We start from the raw sequence: 18,020 nt of genomic DNA on the forward strand, positions 1-18,020 counted from the left end.
GTAACTATAATACATAGGGCCCTCAGAGAAATTTCCCTGTAGCGTCTATGACCAGTCCACCCCTGTCCCAGAGATCCATTTTAATGTGGTTGTGTTTAGTTTATAAAACCTTTTTTCTTACACCCTCTTGAGTTGATCAAAGGGGACCCCATGTTTTGGATCATCACCCCTTAGCCAGAGTGGAGAGCTGTTACAAAGAGTATATCTCCTCGGGAGGACATGCACTGTCCTGAATTACACAGACAACCCATTTGAATGAGAAATGTGCAATACTCAATTTCCCCTGTGGAGTTGCTGCAGGGAAAATTAACACTTATTGCCAAGTTTTCCCACAGGTAACATATCTAATTACTGGGGTCCCAGCAGGGAAAGGCTTGGTGATCGGATTTTTGTCAAAGGACCTTTCTAACCAGAAGGATTTGTCCAAAAATCTTGACCCATAACTATAATCTCCTGTGGAAATAAGTCAATGAAGCTTTTTTTATTGCATATCTTGATATAGTCTCCAGCCTCTGAGTTCTGGAAGGAGCTTCGTCTTGCTCTCCCTCGCAAGATTTCACTGTCTGCAGGCCAAGGTGATCCTCAGACACAAAGTCAGGATGATAAGGATCCAATGCTGACTGTAAACAGCGAAGCAGCAGATCTTGACCCCGATGGAGACCTAGGTACCGTACATCAGTATTTCTTTGTATGTTATGTTGAAATGCTTTATTTGTCTGTTTTTATCCATTTCTATACTACTGTCCATTATTTTCAGGTGTTCGAAGATCTTTCTATAAAGCTCCACCACCTCGGATAGCCCCAGTGGCACGTGTCCCAGACAGAGAACCTGTGGGAGAGGTGGACATCTCAGATTTAGGTTCAAGGAACTATGCAGCCAGGTCAGATTACTATTGTCTGGTCACTGAGCCTGATCTATAGGATGGAGAAGGAAAAAATAAAGGACATTGGAGGTGACCAATGAAAGAAGGAAATCAATAAGAGAAGAGAATGGAGGCAGCTAATAATCAATTGAGCTAAAGCTGTGACAATGGGTGACAAATGCAAAGTAAAATAATCGCCTTATATCAGCTTATTACGCTATGTTCATCCTGATGTCCACATTATGTCTAATTATCATGGTAGATGTGGAAAACTATAATTACCAAAAGCAGCTTATGTCAGTCACTAAGCTAAAAATAACCGAGAGGTAAAAAAAAACAAAGCTGAGGAAAGTGATGGGTAAGAGTGATGAGTCTTATCTACTCAGAGAAGTTCCCATCATTAAGAAATGGTGTATTTTGGTTTATATTACATAACTCTAGGCTTCAAGAAAATTGGAGAGAAGACAAATTGAAGAAGTTTATATATACTATGCTTTAAAATTGTAAGTTTTAGGTTAGGGCTACACGGCAACTGTGGTTGAGCATCATCAAGTCACAACACGTGCAACCAAAAAGTGTGTGCAACTTGCTGTTGCACTGGAGTTGCGCAAGTATTTTGAAGTAGCAGGAATATGAAATATTTATGGAAGGCCACTAGCCTGCATCACCTACTGAAGAAGTCCTACTCATCTGCTCTCGGCAGCTTTGGTCCTGCATCCTGGTTCCTATCCTCCATCTTCTGGTCCCCAGTATGTTTATTTCTGGCAGGGACAGCCATAGATAAAGTCAGTCATCAGACTAACGCTTCAGAAACATGAATGATTTAAAATCTTCACAATTCTCCTGTAGTCAAGCAGGGAATTCTTGAAATTCTGGAAGGGGTCTTTAACTTGTCATCTCAGATGAATCAAGTCCTTGCAATAGATCACTTACTAGTCCACATTCCACCTGTCTGAGACTAGTAACTATGGAAGCTTGTGTATTTCCTAGTGAGTAATTCAACATTAAATGACAGGGTGAAGCCATATTCAATATTTACACCACATAGACAGTAAAGATGATGACTTCCTTATCTATGTGTGTTATGAAGTTGAATCTTCTATGGAGTTAGTAATGGGCATTCCAGAAAAAATACCAGCCCCCTTCCCCCTTGATCTTTATCTCTTGTCTGTCCAGTTCTGAGAACATCCAGAAACATTTACGTGTTTGTGGATAAAAGTACTGCTTTTGTTATTAGCTTCAGATTTTGTGACCTTTTAGATGTCCACCACATGGATAGACTGCAGTTTAGCCATGTCATAGTTGTTTGGCCTCCTGAATTGGATCTCAAAAGCATGTAGTGTTCGGACCATATCTGACTAGATAGATTTTTTTTTTTCTTCACATTTTCTACTTCCATCAGGTTCTATCAGCAGACATCTCTACAGGGGTACTCTTCCGTAAAGTTGGTCATACTCATTACATGTGGGTTGGCCACTCCCACCAATTTTGTCAAGATTGGCCAATTATCTAATGTGTATGGAGCATCACAACTCTTATGTAACTGCTGATGTTGGCATATCGGATTTCAGCATACCTGAGCAGTTTTTTTGGGGGAGTAGAAAAGATGCCTGTCGTGGATGCTTGGGACTGGCTTTCTCCACCCTCCAATTCAGGATCTGGAGAGGTGTCCTTTAGCCGAATAAGTATATTGTTGTCCAGTGTATAGGTGTTAAATACTTTAGGCTAGTAATACCCTTTAAAGCGGTTGGCAACCCTCCACTTGGCAGGACCTGTAAAGGAAAGATTACTTACCTGCTTCCCAGTGCTGGCTCCCCGCTCCTTCTCCTCCAGCCCTGCAATGCTCTGCTGGGCTCCCTCAAGTTCAACATCTAATCACTGGCCAAGGAGGAGACCATTTGTCATGATGTAAGTGGAACCGGTCACCACGGCAGTGATTGGCTGCAGCAATGTAAAACCGGATGTTGGCATTAAGGGAGCCCAGTGGAGCATCGCAGCCCTGGATGAGTAGGAGGCCCCCCCCATTCTTGCATAAACCCTTTAAACTTCTCGCCGTTCTCATGTGCTGTTTTATCCCAAAGCTGTACGCCTGTAAGTGGGAGCAACCTAATACATGCTTGTGTAATACAGAGCTGCAGTCTTTATCCTGTGACCACTTCAAAATATATAGCTTCATGTATAGAAACTGTAGTCACCCAGAATGAAAGTCAGGTGGTTGCTAGGCAACCTTAACATCTGCAGTCGACACTAAAGTGATGCTTGAAAGATGACAAATTCTGCAAAGTCACTCATGAAATCTAAAAATCAATAAAATTCTGTTATGCAGTTACTTTATAGGGAGTTTAAAGGGATTGTAGGTTTTGGGTGGTAACTGCTGGTGAGCCCTACTCAAGCAAACTGGAATGAGCGTCAATACCAGAACCAGCCTATAGACAAGAGCGGTGCTGTTTCTGAACGAAAGCAGCCATGTCCTACTAATAAAACCCTTTAAGCCCTAAACTGAACGAATGTGAAGAGTATAAGCTTGAATACGTTTTAGAGTAATTCCATGAACCATGATCTCACATGGGTATTAGTATATCGAAGTGCAATATAAATGTAACGACTCATAGCTTTATATAGAAAAGTCAGCTATAAATGTCATTTCGGTGACAGCCCTTACTCTCGGAGTCATTATTGCTTTAGGCACTAGCCTATTAAATGCTGAGCAGAAGCTCCTATAATGTAGGGATAATTGACGCCTATTTTAAATTCCAGGAAATCTTTGGGACCATATGGTATATAGTCACTATAACTGGTTATACACATTAGATATAGTGCATATTGACCAAACCTGACGAGTTTGGTAGAACTGTCCGGCCAACTGATGTGTATGGGGGAAGGGAGGGGGATCTTGACCTTCATCAGCAGATGGACAGGAGATAAGGATCAGGCTGTTGGATTTCAACATGCCCAATCCTTTTGTTCTCGGGCAGATAAGCAGATGCCAGAGGTTCAGAACACATGCACCGATGTTGTATGTATATTGGAGGTCGGAGAAGATGGTGTCTGCTTAAAGGGGTTCTCCAGGAATAATCAAAAGGGTTATCCAATATCCTAAACAGCCCTTTCCCATGTGCCGGGCCCCTCATAGGGAATACACTTACCCTGCTTCCTGTGCCGCTCCTGGTCCCCGCACCACCGCTGCTGCTTCTCCCCGTGCACGGATGAAAACATCCGGTGTCGGCGGAGAGCAGCCAATGGTAGACGGGGAAGAGCCTCCCTAGAATCGTGAGTGACGCTAGGGAGGCTCATCCCCGCCTGCCATTGGCTGCTCCCCCTGACACCGGATGTTTTCATCCATGCACAGGGAGCAGGGTAAGTATATTCCCTGTAAGGGGCCTAGCACAAAGGGGGAGGGGGGGGGGGCAGTTATTGATATTGGATAACCCCAGCCACCTGTCCCATAATGTGAGGAGAACCTGCCTCAAAGCTTATAGCGCTGCCTAGGAGGGGTGAGGAGGCCTCACTACAGAGCTCTGGTAATGATGTGATGTTGCCTACGATATGCCATCATGGCTGAGCAGCCTGACAGTAAAACTCACCAATATGTAGTATATGCAGGTGCCAGAGTGTAGGTAGTGTGTAGTGAGGACATGCACCTTCAACTCCCATTCAGCTCTGCAAGTGGAGGCAACCAGTCCTTCTCACCTTCTATTATAGGTTGCTTTTGGACCTTTTAAATCATTCCTGTAGAACTCTTTTAACAAGCAGGCGGCCCACAGCTGTTGTGTCTCAAGTGTGTGGTCAGCTTCAGGTGCTGAATATTCAGAAAATACTACCATGTCCAGAGTGTAGATTTCTTCAAAGACTATTTATTGCACTTTTAACACTCCTCATTGATGAACTTATTTCAGTAGAAGAATAGAAGCCACCTATAGTAAGTCTTGTATCTAGTAAATTCAATTTATTGTTAGAGCAGGTAAGTATAATCCATACAATGGGCCTGACTGCTGCAACAGTTTAGTTAAGGCTCTGATGGAAATTTCACCAAGTGCTGTGACAAAAATACATCTTTTTGTATGCCTCCTCCATGTGACTTGTCCATGATCGTCCATTGTCAGCACCTCTTCAGTATTTTTTATGATTTAGGTCTGTGATGGGCTAACCTCCAGAACGTCAGCTGTGGAAAAACTACGACTACCAAGATGTACACTTGCTTGGCGGCTGTTCTCAGAACTCCATAGAAATAAAATGGAGCATGCTGGGAGTCGTAGTTTCGCCACAGCTGTATGCCGGTGGTTAGCCATAACTGATTTACAGTGACCATGATAGGAACAGTGCCAATGGTGTCCATTACAGGATGGATCCAGCACTGTATTACTTTTCGTTTTTCTGCTCCTATAGTGGGGAAAAAAATATAGAAATTGTAGCAGAAGTGTGGATAGAGCCTAACACATTAATACTCAAGTTACATTTTGCTAGATCTGTACACATCCAGTGTATTCTAAGCTGTCACTGTGGCTGTTACATGTTTGGGCATGTTTCTATCAGCCTGTGGAAATTTTCTTGAATATTTTTAGCTGTTCAGAGAATCCCTGTATGTATGTTAGTCAGCCAAAAGATTAATTTAAAAAATATTTTCCTACTGTTCCAATGCATCTAAAATTAAAAATGACGCAACTTTGGAAATATATTTTGTTTAAAAAATGTACTGTTTTGTGTCAACAACTCCTTTGCAGATCTATTTGTCTCCATGGTTACAGACTACAAACAAACCCTGTATGTAGTCTGATATAGTATCCATTTTCCGTATGCCTCCCCAACGGCACTAAGCACGAGGGTACCTCACCTCCCAGGGACAGGAAACAACGTGGAAAACAAAGATTTAAAAGCCTCCTCCCCTTTACCTTCTCGAGTTGTTTCCTGTCCCACGGGACTAAGTGGCGAACAAGCAGGGTTCTCTCCTGCTTGGGTAAGTTGTCCCTGAATAGTCAGGAGGGCTGTAGCAGAGCAGCGGAATCCGGGACGAGACACTGCTCCCGCCACTAGCTTTGGCATAAGTCCAGCACTGGGGGCAGCTCCGGACAAGAACGGCTCATATCGGAGCCAAAAGGGGATGGAAGACATGCTGGTAGCGCGACTCTCCGTCAGGGCCGGAGTCTCGTGAGAGCAGGTCACATGGACAGAACATGCACCGCGTATTAAGTGACCAGAAAGTAACTCATTGAAAACGCCGGCACGGAGATCCGGACAGCGTGCAGTGCCATTCGCGTCCCAAATTAAGCCAGAAGCATGTCGCTCCCAGCAGAGAAACCTTCCGACAACCCTAATGCCCTCAGCCCGGTAAGCCTCCTCTCGGGAGAAACACGTTCCTTGTATATGCACATGGATGTTGCCTTTTCACTGGTGGAGGTTCCCCACTCTAATTTTACTCCTTAGTGAGGGGTTGTTTTTATATTTTTCAGGGCAGAGATGCTGGGAAAAGTGGGGAATCTGAACAAAAGAAGAAGTGCGCAGTATGTAAAAGGCAGTTGGCAGGTCACAGTAAAAGGCCACTCAAAAGTGCACAATTAAGATTGTGTCAGAAGAGGCCCCTTCTTTGGTGGATAACCTTAAAACCCTTATTAAGGAGGAGGTCAGCTCCGCCATTGAAGCCAAAATGGCCACCATACCACAAAAAGCCTCTACATCCAGATCAAATCCGGAATCTCATATGGATTTGGATTTATATTTTGGTGAAGGCAATGATTCTTCAGATTCTGATTCCACCTATTCTGAAGACGAAGCGGGTAGACCCCTATGTTCCATAGAAGAAACGGAATCACTCCTGAAAGCAATTAGGGCTATCATGAACCTCAAAGAGTCAAAAGAAACCCAAACAATTTAATATCAAATGTTTAAAGGGCTAGGGGATAGGAAAAAGAGAGTATTCCCAGTCCACAATAACATAAAAAATGAATCTCAGAAGAATGGAAAGACCCTGAAAAAAGCTCAGGAACCTCTAAGGTATTCAATAGAAAATATCCCTTTAATAAAGGTGACTCAGCCCACTGGGAAAAACTCCCAGAGTAGATGCGCCTATAGCCAGGATATCCAAAAAGGCATCCCTGCCGTTTGAGGATGTAGGATTATTAAAGAGATACAATGGACAAAAAAATTTGAGTTTGTTCTTAAAAGATCTTGGAAGACAAATACGGCTATGTTGAGACCCAGTATTGTAGCCACATACACAGCTAGGACTCTGTCCTTATGGTTGTCCCAGTTGGAAGAACATTTGGTTTTTAGGCACCCCTAGAAAAGATATTATATCTTCCCTGCCGGTATTGAAACAAGCTTTAAAATTTTTAGCTGACGCTTACTCGGACCTGGTCAAATTGTCCGCTAGATCTGCAGCTCTTTCGAATACCGGCAGGAGGTCTGTTTGGTTAAGATCCTGGTCAGGGGACACCACTTCTAAACTTTGTGGTATCCCTTGTGAAGGAGACAGACTATTTGGGTCCGTATTGGATGACATTTTGGTAAAGGCATCCGATAGGAAAAAGGGGTTCCCTTCTGAAACCAAGTTCTTTTAACAGTGACATTCCTTTGACTCAAAAAAGGGGCAGTCCGGATCAATAGGAAAAAAAAGACAACTTGAGATCCTGGCAGCCCTTTAGAGGTAGAGGTAAGGGGTTCCTCTTTAACCAAGATAAATTCTCAAGAGATCCAGTGGGGGAGAAGATTAAAAAGGTTCATCTCAGCCTGGGAAAAGATCACAGTGTCTCCTTGGATCCTGGATATAATTCATCAAGGATACAGGCTGGAGTTCTCTTCTCCTCCCCCAGAAAGTTTTATAAAAAAAATAAAACTAAAAAAGTAAGATAATCATTTACTAGAGTCTATAATACTATTTTTCATAGAGAAGGAAGCGATTATCCCAGTGCCAGAAGATCAGACAGGGAAAGGATTCTACCCCCCCCCCCCCGATATTCCCGGTGAAAAAAAACTAACGGCTCCTTCCGAGCTATTATCAACCTAAAACATCTCAACAAATTCATCCAGTACAAAAAATTCAAGATGGAGACAGCGAAGTCAACCATCAACTTGTTGACCCAGGATTGCTACATGGTAGCTCTCGACTTGGCAGATGCATACTATCATGTGCCAATTTACCCCAATCACCAGAAGTATCTCCGGTTCACAATCTTCCTGAGAAACCAACTTGTCCCCATCTGCAGTTCCAGGTCCTACCCTTCGGCCTCATATCAGCCCTGAGGAGCTTTACCAAGTTAGTGGCAGAAAGCATCTTCCATCAAAAATAAATTATATTTATTCCATACCTAGACGATTTTCTCATCCCAGCATCATTACAGATTCTGCTCCAAAGTCATTTACAGATAGTACTGAGAACTCTCCAGTCACTGGGCTGAAAGCTGAATCTGGACAAATCAGATCTATCTACCATCAGGGTAAAAGTTTTTCTGGAAATTCAGTTGGATTCCCATCAAATGACATCCTTTCTTCTGCAACAAAAGAAAGATATTATAACAAACGTTTCAGCGTTTTGTCTGCTCAGGAAAGTATCCTTTCGGAGTATCGTGAAGATCCTAGGTTCAACAATACCGGCAGTCAAATGGGCTCAGTTCCACGGAAGAGTTCTTCAGAACTTCCTTCTGAAATATTGCAACCGAAGTGCGCTTTCACTGGACAGGACAGTGACTCTTCCCTCCTGGGTAAAGAACTCTCTAGGCTGGTGGTTGAACCTGCAGAATCAGAACCAGGGAGTACTATGGCGGACACCAAATCAAGTCGTCATCACAACAGACGCAAGCGGAGCTGGTTGGGGAGCACACTGCGGGAATCAGCTGGTACAAGGAGTCTGGGATCCAGATCTCCTCTCTATGTCCTCAAATTCAAAGAAACTGCTAGCAATATTTCTGGCACTAAAAGCCTTTTCCCCAACCATCCACTCACAAAATGTCAAAATTCTGTCAGACAACAGGACCGCGGTAGTGTACCTAAGAGCTCACAAAGAGCAACATTCTCTGAATGATTGCGTCCCCAATCTTCTCCTGGGCCGAGACTCACATAGAATCCTCAGTCCATCTAAGAGGAGAAAAGTCTTGTCGGCAGCAGTCCCTCCCTAGTCTGGTTCCTTTGTTAATCCTCCTGCTTAGTGCCGTTGGGGAGGCGTACAGAAAAGATAATTACTCTTACCGGTAATTGGATTTTCCGTATAGCCTCCACAACGGCACTGGGATCCCTCCCAAGTATCTTAAAATCTTAAAATTAAAATTCTTTCAGCGTCATCCTGAGTTAGGTACGTTTTTTACCCTATGCCCGACTATTGTGTGATAATGTAGGCTAGTAGAGGGGTCAGAGGAAGTGGAGTAACCCATGGCTGCAGGATCAGACTACACAAACGCACACTTTGTAGTCTGTAACTATGAGGATACATAGGTCTGCATAGGAGCTGCAGGCAGAAAGCGGTGAGATATATTTACTCAAGGCTATTTGCCTCATTTTTCATTTTCATTACCCCACGGCCGGAAATGCTCCCACTTATAGTTGAAGCAGCATGAATAAATCTTGTGTTTATATTAGGGAGGTGCATGTTAATGAGAACATTACTGGAAAATAACCTCTAAAAGACTAAATGACTACTGTATACGGTAAAGTGCAATAAAGTCCTTCTGTGGAATCTACCATGTGACTCAACTGGAAATGATTGGATCAGACGCCTTGCGATGAGTGACTATGTAAAAGTGTTAGTCTGGGTTCCCACGTTCAGGTTTTCTGAGGAAGTTTTGGAAGCCAAAGCCGGGAACGGATCACGATGGGGGAAACGTATAAAGGAAAGTCTCCCCCTTTTAAAATCCAATCATGGCCTTGGCTTCAAAAAAACATGATCATGGAATCCCAGACTAGAAAGTTTCCTGAGTGTCAACCTTAAAACGGTGCCGTCTATGAGATTCTGTTCTGTTTCACTTACCCAAAGATCTATTGTATATTTCTAAATGTGAACATTTTATTTCAATGTATATTTATATATAAAGATGATTTACTGTAAATTGTCTCATTTTATTTTGCGACCCAAATATAAGTTCTTAAGGGCCTGTTAGACTGGATGATTTCATTCTGGAGACAAAGTACAGTACTTTTTATCCATGTGCAAATAATCAGTTAAGTGCACTGAGGGTGGATCCAAGACATTTTGTGCACCGTTTCCTCTGCTGCTTCCTCTGCTAGCCTCACTCCCTGCTAATTGATTGACAGCATCACATTCTTGCATAGTTATTTCACCTGGCCCTGTCAATCAAGAAGGAGAAGGAAGGACAGATCCAAGTAGCAGGAGGAGCAAGGGTGCACAGACCGTCTTGGGCCCTCCATTCGTGCATCTAACTGGTCATTGTCTCCATAATGAAATGATGGACGGCTAAATGAAAGGTATCATTAGATTCAGCTGAGCTAGGCAAGGCATTGTGCCTGGTGTAAATAATGTATACTACTGTATACTACTGTAACAGTATTATACTTTATATCAGCGGCCTGCCAATGACTCTCCATCTGTGGTGAAGGGACATCCTGAGAGTTACATAATGTGGGCATTTATCCTTATAGAGCACCTGTCAACATGCTTAACCCTACTAAATCAGGCATACAGCCTGGTAGGGATGATCCTGCTGCTTAAAATGACCTAAAGGCTTTGGTGTCACGTGGGTCAGGGCCTAGCCCCTCATAGCACCTCAGTTTTATAGCACTGGGTGCGCCAAAGCTCTCAATTTCATAAAGAATAAAAGTCCTTTTTTCTCAGGAACGTCACAACTGATTTTCACAAGACTTGTAGCATTTTAATCAGCTAAATCAACCCTACCAGACAGTATGCCAGGTTTAATGGAGCATATCCTGCTGACAGGTGCTCTTTAAAGCGGTTATGCCATAAAAACACTGATCGGTACAACCCATCGTAGTTCATGCTCCCTGCAGTTAGGAGGAGTTTGAGTGGAGGGGTTGTCAGAAATGTGCGGTGCCCTCCATTCAATGTCAGTGGGGGCCCAAGCAAACAGCTCAGTGATCAGCGGAGGTCCCTCCATCGGAGCCCTCGCCTATCTTTTGGCTAGGTGTTAAATGTTTTTTGAGGGATATCCCCTTTAAGACCAATAGCCAGTAGAGTGTATTCAGACTATCACATTTGATGGTGTTCTTTTGCTGCATTTTACAAAATTTCTTTAGCCCCATGGACCAAAGACACGATGGTCAGGTGGGGACCTCGTCAACTTCTATGGGAGAGTTTTCTAGGCATGCTCTGTGACCTGTGCAGAGGTCATTGTACAAGGAAAGAATAGATAAGCTCTGACAATCTCCTATGAATGGAGGACCCTGTTTTATCTGTACAGAGAGATGATATCATTACAGGCGGGATTAAAATGACAGATAAGCAGATAACTGCAGTAAAGTGTGAGACCAAGAAGTGGCACCTAATATTAGGATTAGCGGACAATGGAAAAACTGCAGGATTTTATGGTGTTTGTTTAAATATAAATATTGACATGGAAATGTAAAAATAACATCAAATATTCTTTAAACATGCGTTAAACGTAAAAATGTGATTTAAGCAACAGGTCATTTTCTAAGGACAGAGTCCCTTCAATACAGTCTAGTGTGGAGTTTTAGTTCTCCCTTTGGCCTAGTGTTGTTTCCTCTTTGTGCATAGTGACGTATGGGAGATGTAAAACATTAACCTTTGTAGCTGAACGGCAGGTAAGCAAATATCTACATGACAATAACATGCGATGCTGCTGCTCCGTGTCGTTGCATGGGGAATTACAAGTGGTTTTGTAGAGTTTGGTAAGACACAAGCATAAACCAAAATGCTTGTAACAAATGGTTTTTCTATAACTGACGCTTCCTGTATCCAATTACAATAGCACAAGCCGCTTTTGTCACGATCATCAGGAATATTCCTGCTGTTTCCTCTTCTCCTGTTCTATTAGTTTGTTTGGGGCAGTTGCTATGCATCTGTGTCAAGCTGATCCATTAGGGTCCATTCACACGTCCGCAACTGTTTTGTAGTCCGCAAAACACGGACACCGGCCATGTGCAGTCCGCATTTTGGTGGACTGCACATGGTCAGCACTATGATAGAAATGCCGCAGAACGGAAGTGCGGATGCGGACAGCACACGGTGTTCTGTCCGCATCTTTTGCGGCCCCATTGAAATGAATGGGCCAGCACCCGTTCTGCAAAATTGCGGAACAGATGCGGACCCATTATGCGGACGCGTGAATGGACCCTTAGCATGGGACAGCCGATCTCTGTGCCAAAGCCCAGGCTCGTTTACAAGTGGAGTCCCTAATTGATTAGTCTCTCTTTAAAAAAAAAAAAAACTTCAGGGGCCTTTTCTTGTATGATTTGCATTCTACTCATTTTGGGCTAAAATTATATATTTTTTAATTGGCGTTTATTAGAAATGTTCAGCTGTTTCTGAGATACAAGGTTTAAAAATCAGTCTGTTTGCAAAATGTCTCTGATGGCTCATATCTCTGATCTCCTGAGCTCATAAACACTTATTTAAAGGGGTTATCCAATCCCTATAATGACCTCCAGAACACCGGGGGCCCTCCTTTACATCATACTTACCTGCTCCCCGCCTAGCTTGTAGGTCAGCTCTGCTCAGTTTCTTGTCTTTGGGGCCTTCCTGTTCAGGGTCAGATCTAGGGAAAGATTCAGGGACAGTTGGGGTCAGTTATCTGTTCATCCCTGAGTATCATCATCCTTTCACCATCACCATTCGGTTCCTGTCCTCTATTGGTGAGTTCCAATTTTCTTACATTCCCATTATCTGCTAGTTTTGATATATATGTTCATGCAGATGTCCAGCCTTTACACAATTTAGGTCCCCAGGAAAGGCGACTGCCATAGCTGAAGGCCAGCTCTGAGGTCTAGTGTATATCTAGAGCACAAGATGCTGTTCTAACAGGAGAAACGGTGACAAGTTTAAGAAATATCTACCACTGAACTGCAATTTAGAGTTTTCTTTACCCTAAAATAGTTCCTGATGTCTGTGTTTATTAAAGGGGTTATCCAATTAGCAATTGATATCACATAGTACACGCCAGTCTCTTCCTAACAGACTTAGAACCAACCCTGCACCTCACAAGGATCCAGAGATCTCGCCATTCATTTCTCCAGTTCTGCTAGATTTATTTCAAGCTAGCAGCTTAGGGGACATGTCCTTTTTCATGGGTGTGTCCTTTCTGCCACAGCTGATGCCAGTTAAAGGATGGAACTGAGCACGTGCTTCTATCTTAGTGAGCAGGACAGAGAAATTAGAAAAAGAGCAAACAGCAGGTGGCGCTATACAGATAGATGATCACTCTCCTCACTGCTGCACATGCCTAAAAAACACTGAGCAGGGCATGCTGGGGCTTGTATTACCACAAGACCAGCAGTAACTTATTCCTTGTATGAACCAGAATAAGCAATGTATTATCAATAGGCAACGCCCAGTATTTATAGTCTTTGTGAAGGACAATGCTAGCTTGTATAGTTAGAAAACCGACTAAAGAGTGTTGCATTGCTCCTAAGCACAAGATAAGCCTCAGAGTATTTGTTCCCGGCCTTTCCTTTGGCAAAACATGAGGTGAATGCCCTTTCTACGCTGGCGGGATGCCACTACGTTTTCATCAAGTAAAATTAGCCCTATAAACAAAGCCTGCTTTTTGTCCCCTGTGGACCGATGCATCCCCTTGCTCAACCTACAGTATGTTCATATAGATATTTACTAAATTTGGATAAATTATTACTGAAGAAGTAGGTTTTTTTTTTTTTCCACTGCCAACATCCATTCAAAGTTTTTGGAAGGTTAAGGCCCCATGCACACGGCCGTGTGCGGGCCGTGGAACCGCGGCCTGGATCCCTCCTGAGAGCAGGAGCGCACGGCGTCATTGGTTGCTATGACGCCGTGCGCTCCCTGCTGCTGCCGCAATACAGTAATACACTGGTATGATCTATACCAGTGTATTACTGTACTGTGCCGGCAGCAGGGAGCGCACGGCGTCATAGCAACCAGTGACGCCGTGCGCTCCTGCTCTCAGCAGGGATCCAGGCCGCGGTTCCACGGCCCGCACACGGCCGTGAAACACGGCCGTGTGCATGGGGCCTAAATCGTTACATCTAGGGCGGTATACCCGGTAAACTGGCAAATATTGTCATAATCTAAGCAGATGAGACACCGATGGTACATTGGATGTGTTTGTCAGGCTACATGTGGCCACAACATATTAATTACTTATCTTAAAGGGGTTGTCTGCGTTAAATAAAAACTTGGGCAGTCGGTGTAAAATAACAAAAGACGCGATACTCACGCCCTTTCTCCCCTGCTTCTTCCTGCGCTCCGCAGCGATAACGTTCTCTGTACATAGGTCACCACTGCAGCCAATCAATGGCCTCAGCAGCGATGGCGCATATGTGGTGTCCCACTAGGTAAATGTGGGCACTACACAAGGGTCAATTGGGTCACGTTGTTCCCCACCTTTTGTGGAACATGGTCATTGTATTTTATATGGTGTTTTAATGTGTATTTTTCCTGTTGTCACCTGTACCAGGCCTGTTAGGGGTAGTTCCTCCTCCTAGGCAGTAGAGGGAGCTAGGGAACACCCTAGTATATATTGTCAGGTCCAGTTGAGGAGAGGGGAGTGAAGGAGTGTTTTAGTTAGAAGCCAGTGGGAACTTTAGCTAGAGGTTAGCTGAAGTGCAGCTTCTAACATGCAGCTAGATCAGGGATGGCCAACCTGAGGCTCTCCAGCTGTTGCAAAACTACAACTGCCAGCATGCCCAGGCTACCTACAGCAGGGCATGGTGGGAGTTGTAGTTTTACAACAGCTGGAGAGCCTCAGGTTGGCCATGCCTGAGCTAGATAGTCCAGGGTTCTAGCTTGCATCCAGGGGAAGAAGTTGCCTCCTGAAGTTCCTTTAAAAGTACAGTGCAGAGCCAAGTTTTATCCAGCCAAATCGAGAGCTGAAGGGCAGAAGTGTATTCTACAGCAAGGAGATATATACCAGAGGAAGGTTTCCCTACCCAAGGATGAAGCCAGCAATGGGGCATACGGGCCTTTGAGAAAGCCAGACAGGATCTGAGGAAAATACAGCCTGAATCTGTAAGTGTTATTTCCTCTGAGTATCTTGCAAGCACTTTGCCTGCCGTTTATATGAAGCCTGCCTGTTACAACCTTTTACATGTGGAACTAACTAAAGACTGTAAATAGTTGAACTGTTCAGTAAAAGGAAGTTCTGGTTCACTGCAACTTGTGTTCCTCAATTATTCCTACAACAAATCTGTGTGCCACCGTTACCGGCACTGGCGTCACGAACTTTAAGGGATCTTGCCATAGGGCACATTAAACCTGCAACACCCAGGGCACCTCACCTACCACCCGGCCTGGTCCCTATATACAGAGAGTGCCCCAGAGGATCCATGTGCCAGCCTCTCCATCACTGCTGTATGCCTGCCCAGGGTATATAAAAACTGTGAGTGCCAAGAACACCCTCGGTTTAGTAACTACCCCTGTGACCTCACAATGGCTCACCCTGCAGGGCGGCGTACTGTACATATACAGCCGACGCTAATGATTGGTTGCTACTGAATGTCACAGCTGAAAGAGGCAGGAGAAAACAAGGGTGTCGGATCTTTTGTTATTTTAGATGATTCACGCTATGTTCACATCTCCCAATGTTTTTTTTTGTCCGCCAGAACCCGACATTTATGCCGGAAATCGGCCGGATCACTGCTGGATCCCATTGCAGTAAAGGATCCGGCAGGCTGCTCTGATCTCAAAATGGAGATGTGAACGAGGCCTTACAGGGGTTGTCCAATTTCTAATTTAACTATGGGAAACAAGAGTCGGATGAATTCACATAGGCCAACTGAGCAGGCAAATATGGAGACAATCTGTTCATTCCAGATAACTGCCTGCTCGTCAGAGGAGGTGAGAGCTGCATTTACATGCACCAATCATGTCCACTGTGGATGAATGATCGCCCTTCCCCATAGAGAATTGTTTTTCTCGGCAGCAGACCTCTGTTTACACAGGATAATTTGCTGTTTAGAAACAATGATTTTCGGGGGATGCATCAACGGTGCTTTCCAGTGTCGGATTGGGGTGTAAAATTCATTCTGGGGGCCCAATGTACAGCTACATTCAAATATTACCTGCTCACAAAGCGGGAGCAACAAGTCACTACAAGATGACGCAGATCACTAGGGAAAGAAGATACGGTCTGGCCTACCTCTGTACCCAGAATTCATCTCAGCCAACCCATGCTCCCATAATAATAAACTGGATAGTCTGTTAACCTACCCAATTTTTTATACTAACAAAGACTGGTTGAGGTGCCGTATACTACCTATCTACACGTACTTTAGGTCGTTCAGTCTACTGTGTTGTGCTACTTTTGCTGGAGGTGGGGGACTAGTGGCCCACTTTGCTCAGGGGCCCACCTGGGGATTCACCTGTTACCCTGTAGGCCAGTCGGAGCCTGGTGCTTTCACCCAATGAGCGAGCTGATGTTTGCCCGTTCATCAGGTGATGGGCATCACTTTTACACAGGCCAATTATTGGCCAATCCTAAGATAATTGTGTAAAGCAGACGCCCCTGAACCAAACGGTTTGCCTTTATTTTAATCTGGTTTCGGTCAGACAAAAAACTGTGCGTTTATGCCAGAAACCAGTCGTGAACGTCAGTTTCTGGCTAGGCCGAATACAGTAGACTCCGGCAGGGTGTTACTCTGCCGGATAGCTTTAGCACAAGTGTGGAAGTAGCCTTAAAGGGGTCATCTCATCTTGGACATTGGAGGCTTATCCCTAGGATATGCCCTCAATATCTAAAAGGTGTGAATTCCACCTCTGGGAAAACACCTGTGCCGAAAAAACTCCAATAGAAGTGAATGGAGCAGTGGCCTCTCTTGCGCATTCATTTCTATGAGGCTTCCGAAAATAGCCGAGCACACTGCTCACCTATTTTTAGCACTTCCATATGTGCCCTCTATCACTTTGCATGCTCCACTTTAAGGATAGGTATGGGTCCCAGAGGTGGGACCTGCACCAATCAGACATTGGGGGCATATCCACCCTCAGCATCCAAGATGGGACAACCCCTTTAATCTGTGTGGGATTTTTAGGGCCCAGGGCAACAATCCAATGGGGTGTGCAGGAGATCATTGCTCCATACGGATATTGGCTTTTGACAGTGTGGAGTGGCGGTATACTTGGAAGAGTTTAGCATAGGTGAGAAATTTATAAATTAGGGAAAACTATTGTTTGCTAAAGGGATTTTCCCACTAAAAACACTCATCCCCCATCCACAGGAGTTTCAACACTTCCTATAGTATTTAATGGAGACAGCCAGAAATGCGTGGCCACCTTTGCTTTCACCGCATCCACAGCACCAGTCAGAGAATAGGAACAGTTACAGTATACTCTGTGTATATACCATAATTGCCTGTGATGAGAATACCGCTTTAGGGCCCTTGCACACAACCGTATGCCCTCCGAGATGTACGGTCCGTGAGCGGGCAATTTGCCCCGGAGCGGCATTGATCGTGCACACGGGAGCGCACAGCATCATAGATTGCAATGATGCTGTGCATATCGGGCCCGACGTGCACAGCATCATTGTAATCTATGATGCTGTGCTCTCCCGTTTGCACGATCAATGCCGCTCCGGGACATATGGCCCGCTCACGGACCGTACATCTCGGAGGGCATACGGTCGTGTGCAAGGGCCCTTAAAGTGATCGGAGTGGACTCTCTTAAAGGGGTGGGACATTTAAAAATTGTGGCTCATCCAAAATAAATATTGCTCTCCAGGGCTCCTGCCGGTCTTGGTTCCCGTCCAGCAGTGATGACGTCACCAATGTCATCCCGGGAGCCCCTGATCGGCGGTGTAGTTTCATGTTGAGTAATATTTATTATGTTAATATTGCAAATCCTCTGCTTTCTCTGTGATTTTTAATCGGCCCAGACAAACTCTTTAAACTTCAATCTGTTTAATCTGACCCTCCATTTGGGAGGATGCTGAATTCCTCACACTGCTCTGAGAAATGCTTGACTAAGGTATCACAGTTGTTTTCAAGGAGGGAAGTTCAGAAAGGGTGAAGTTATCGGTATTTCTTACAGAAGGTTGCCTATGTCTCCCG

At 44.4% G+C, this 18,020-nt stretch overlaps 1 protein-coding gene across 6 annotated transcripts in view; it reads left to right on the top strand.

Annotated features, from left to right (window-relative positions):
* Positions 1 to 5,019, top strand: part of SIGIRR (single Ig and TIR domain containing) — a 43,126-nt gene extending 38,107 nt beyond the window's left edge. For all 6 annotated transcript variants that reach the window (XM_044269818.1, XM_044269820.1, XM_044269819.1 and 3 more), the window contains exons 9-10: positions 503 to 665; positions 758 to 5,019. In XM_044269818.1, the coding sequence (XP_044125753.1) occupies positions 503 to 665; positions 758 to 921 (327 nt within the window). In that variant the 3' untranslated portion in view covers positions 922 to 5,019. The remainder of the gene's footprint in view (positions 1 to 502; positions 666 to 757) is intronic.
* The last annotated feature ends 13,001 nt before the right edge of the window (positions 5,020 to 18,020 follow it).

This window comes from Bufo gargarizans, chromosome 10, assembly GCF_014858855.1.
Source record: "Bufo gargarizans isolate SCDJY-AF-19 chromosome 10, ASM1485885v1, whole genome shotgun sequence".
Lineage (NCBI taxonomy): Eukaryota > Metazoa > Chordata > Amphibia > Anura > Bufonidae > Bufo > Bufo gargarizans.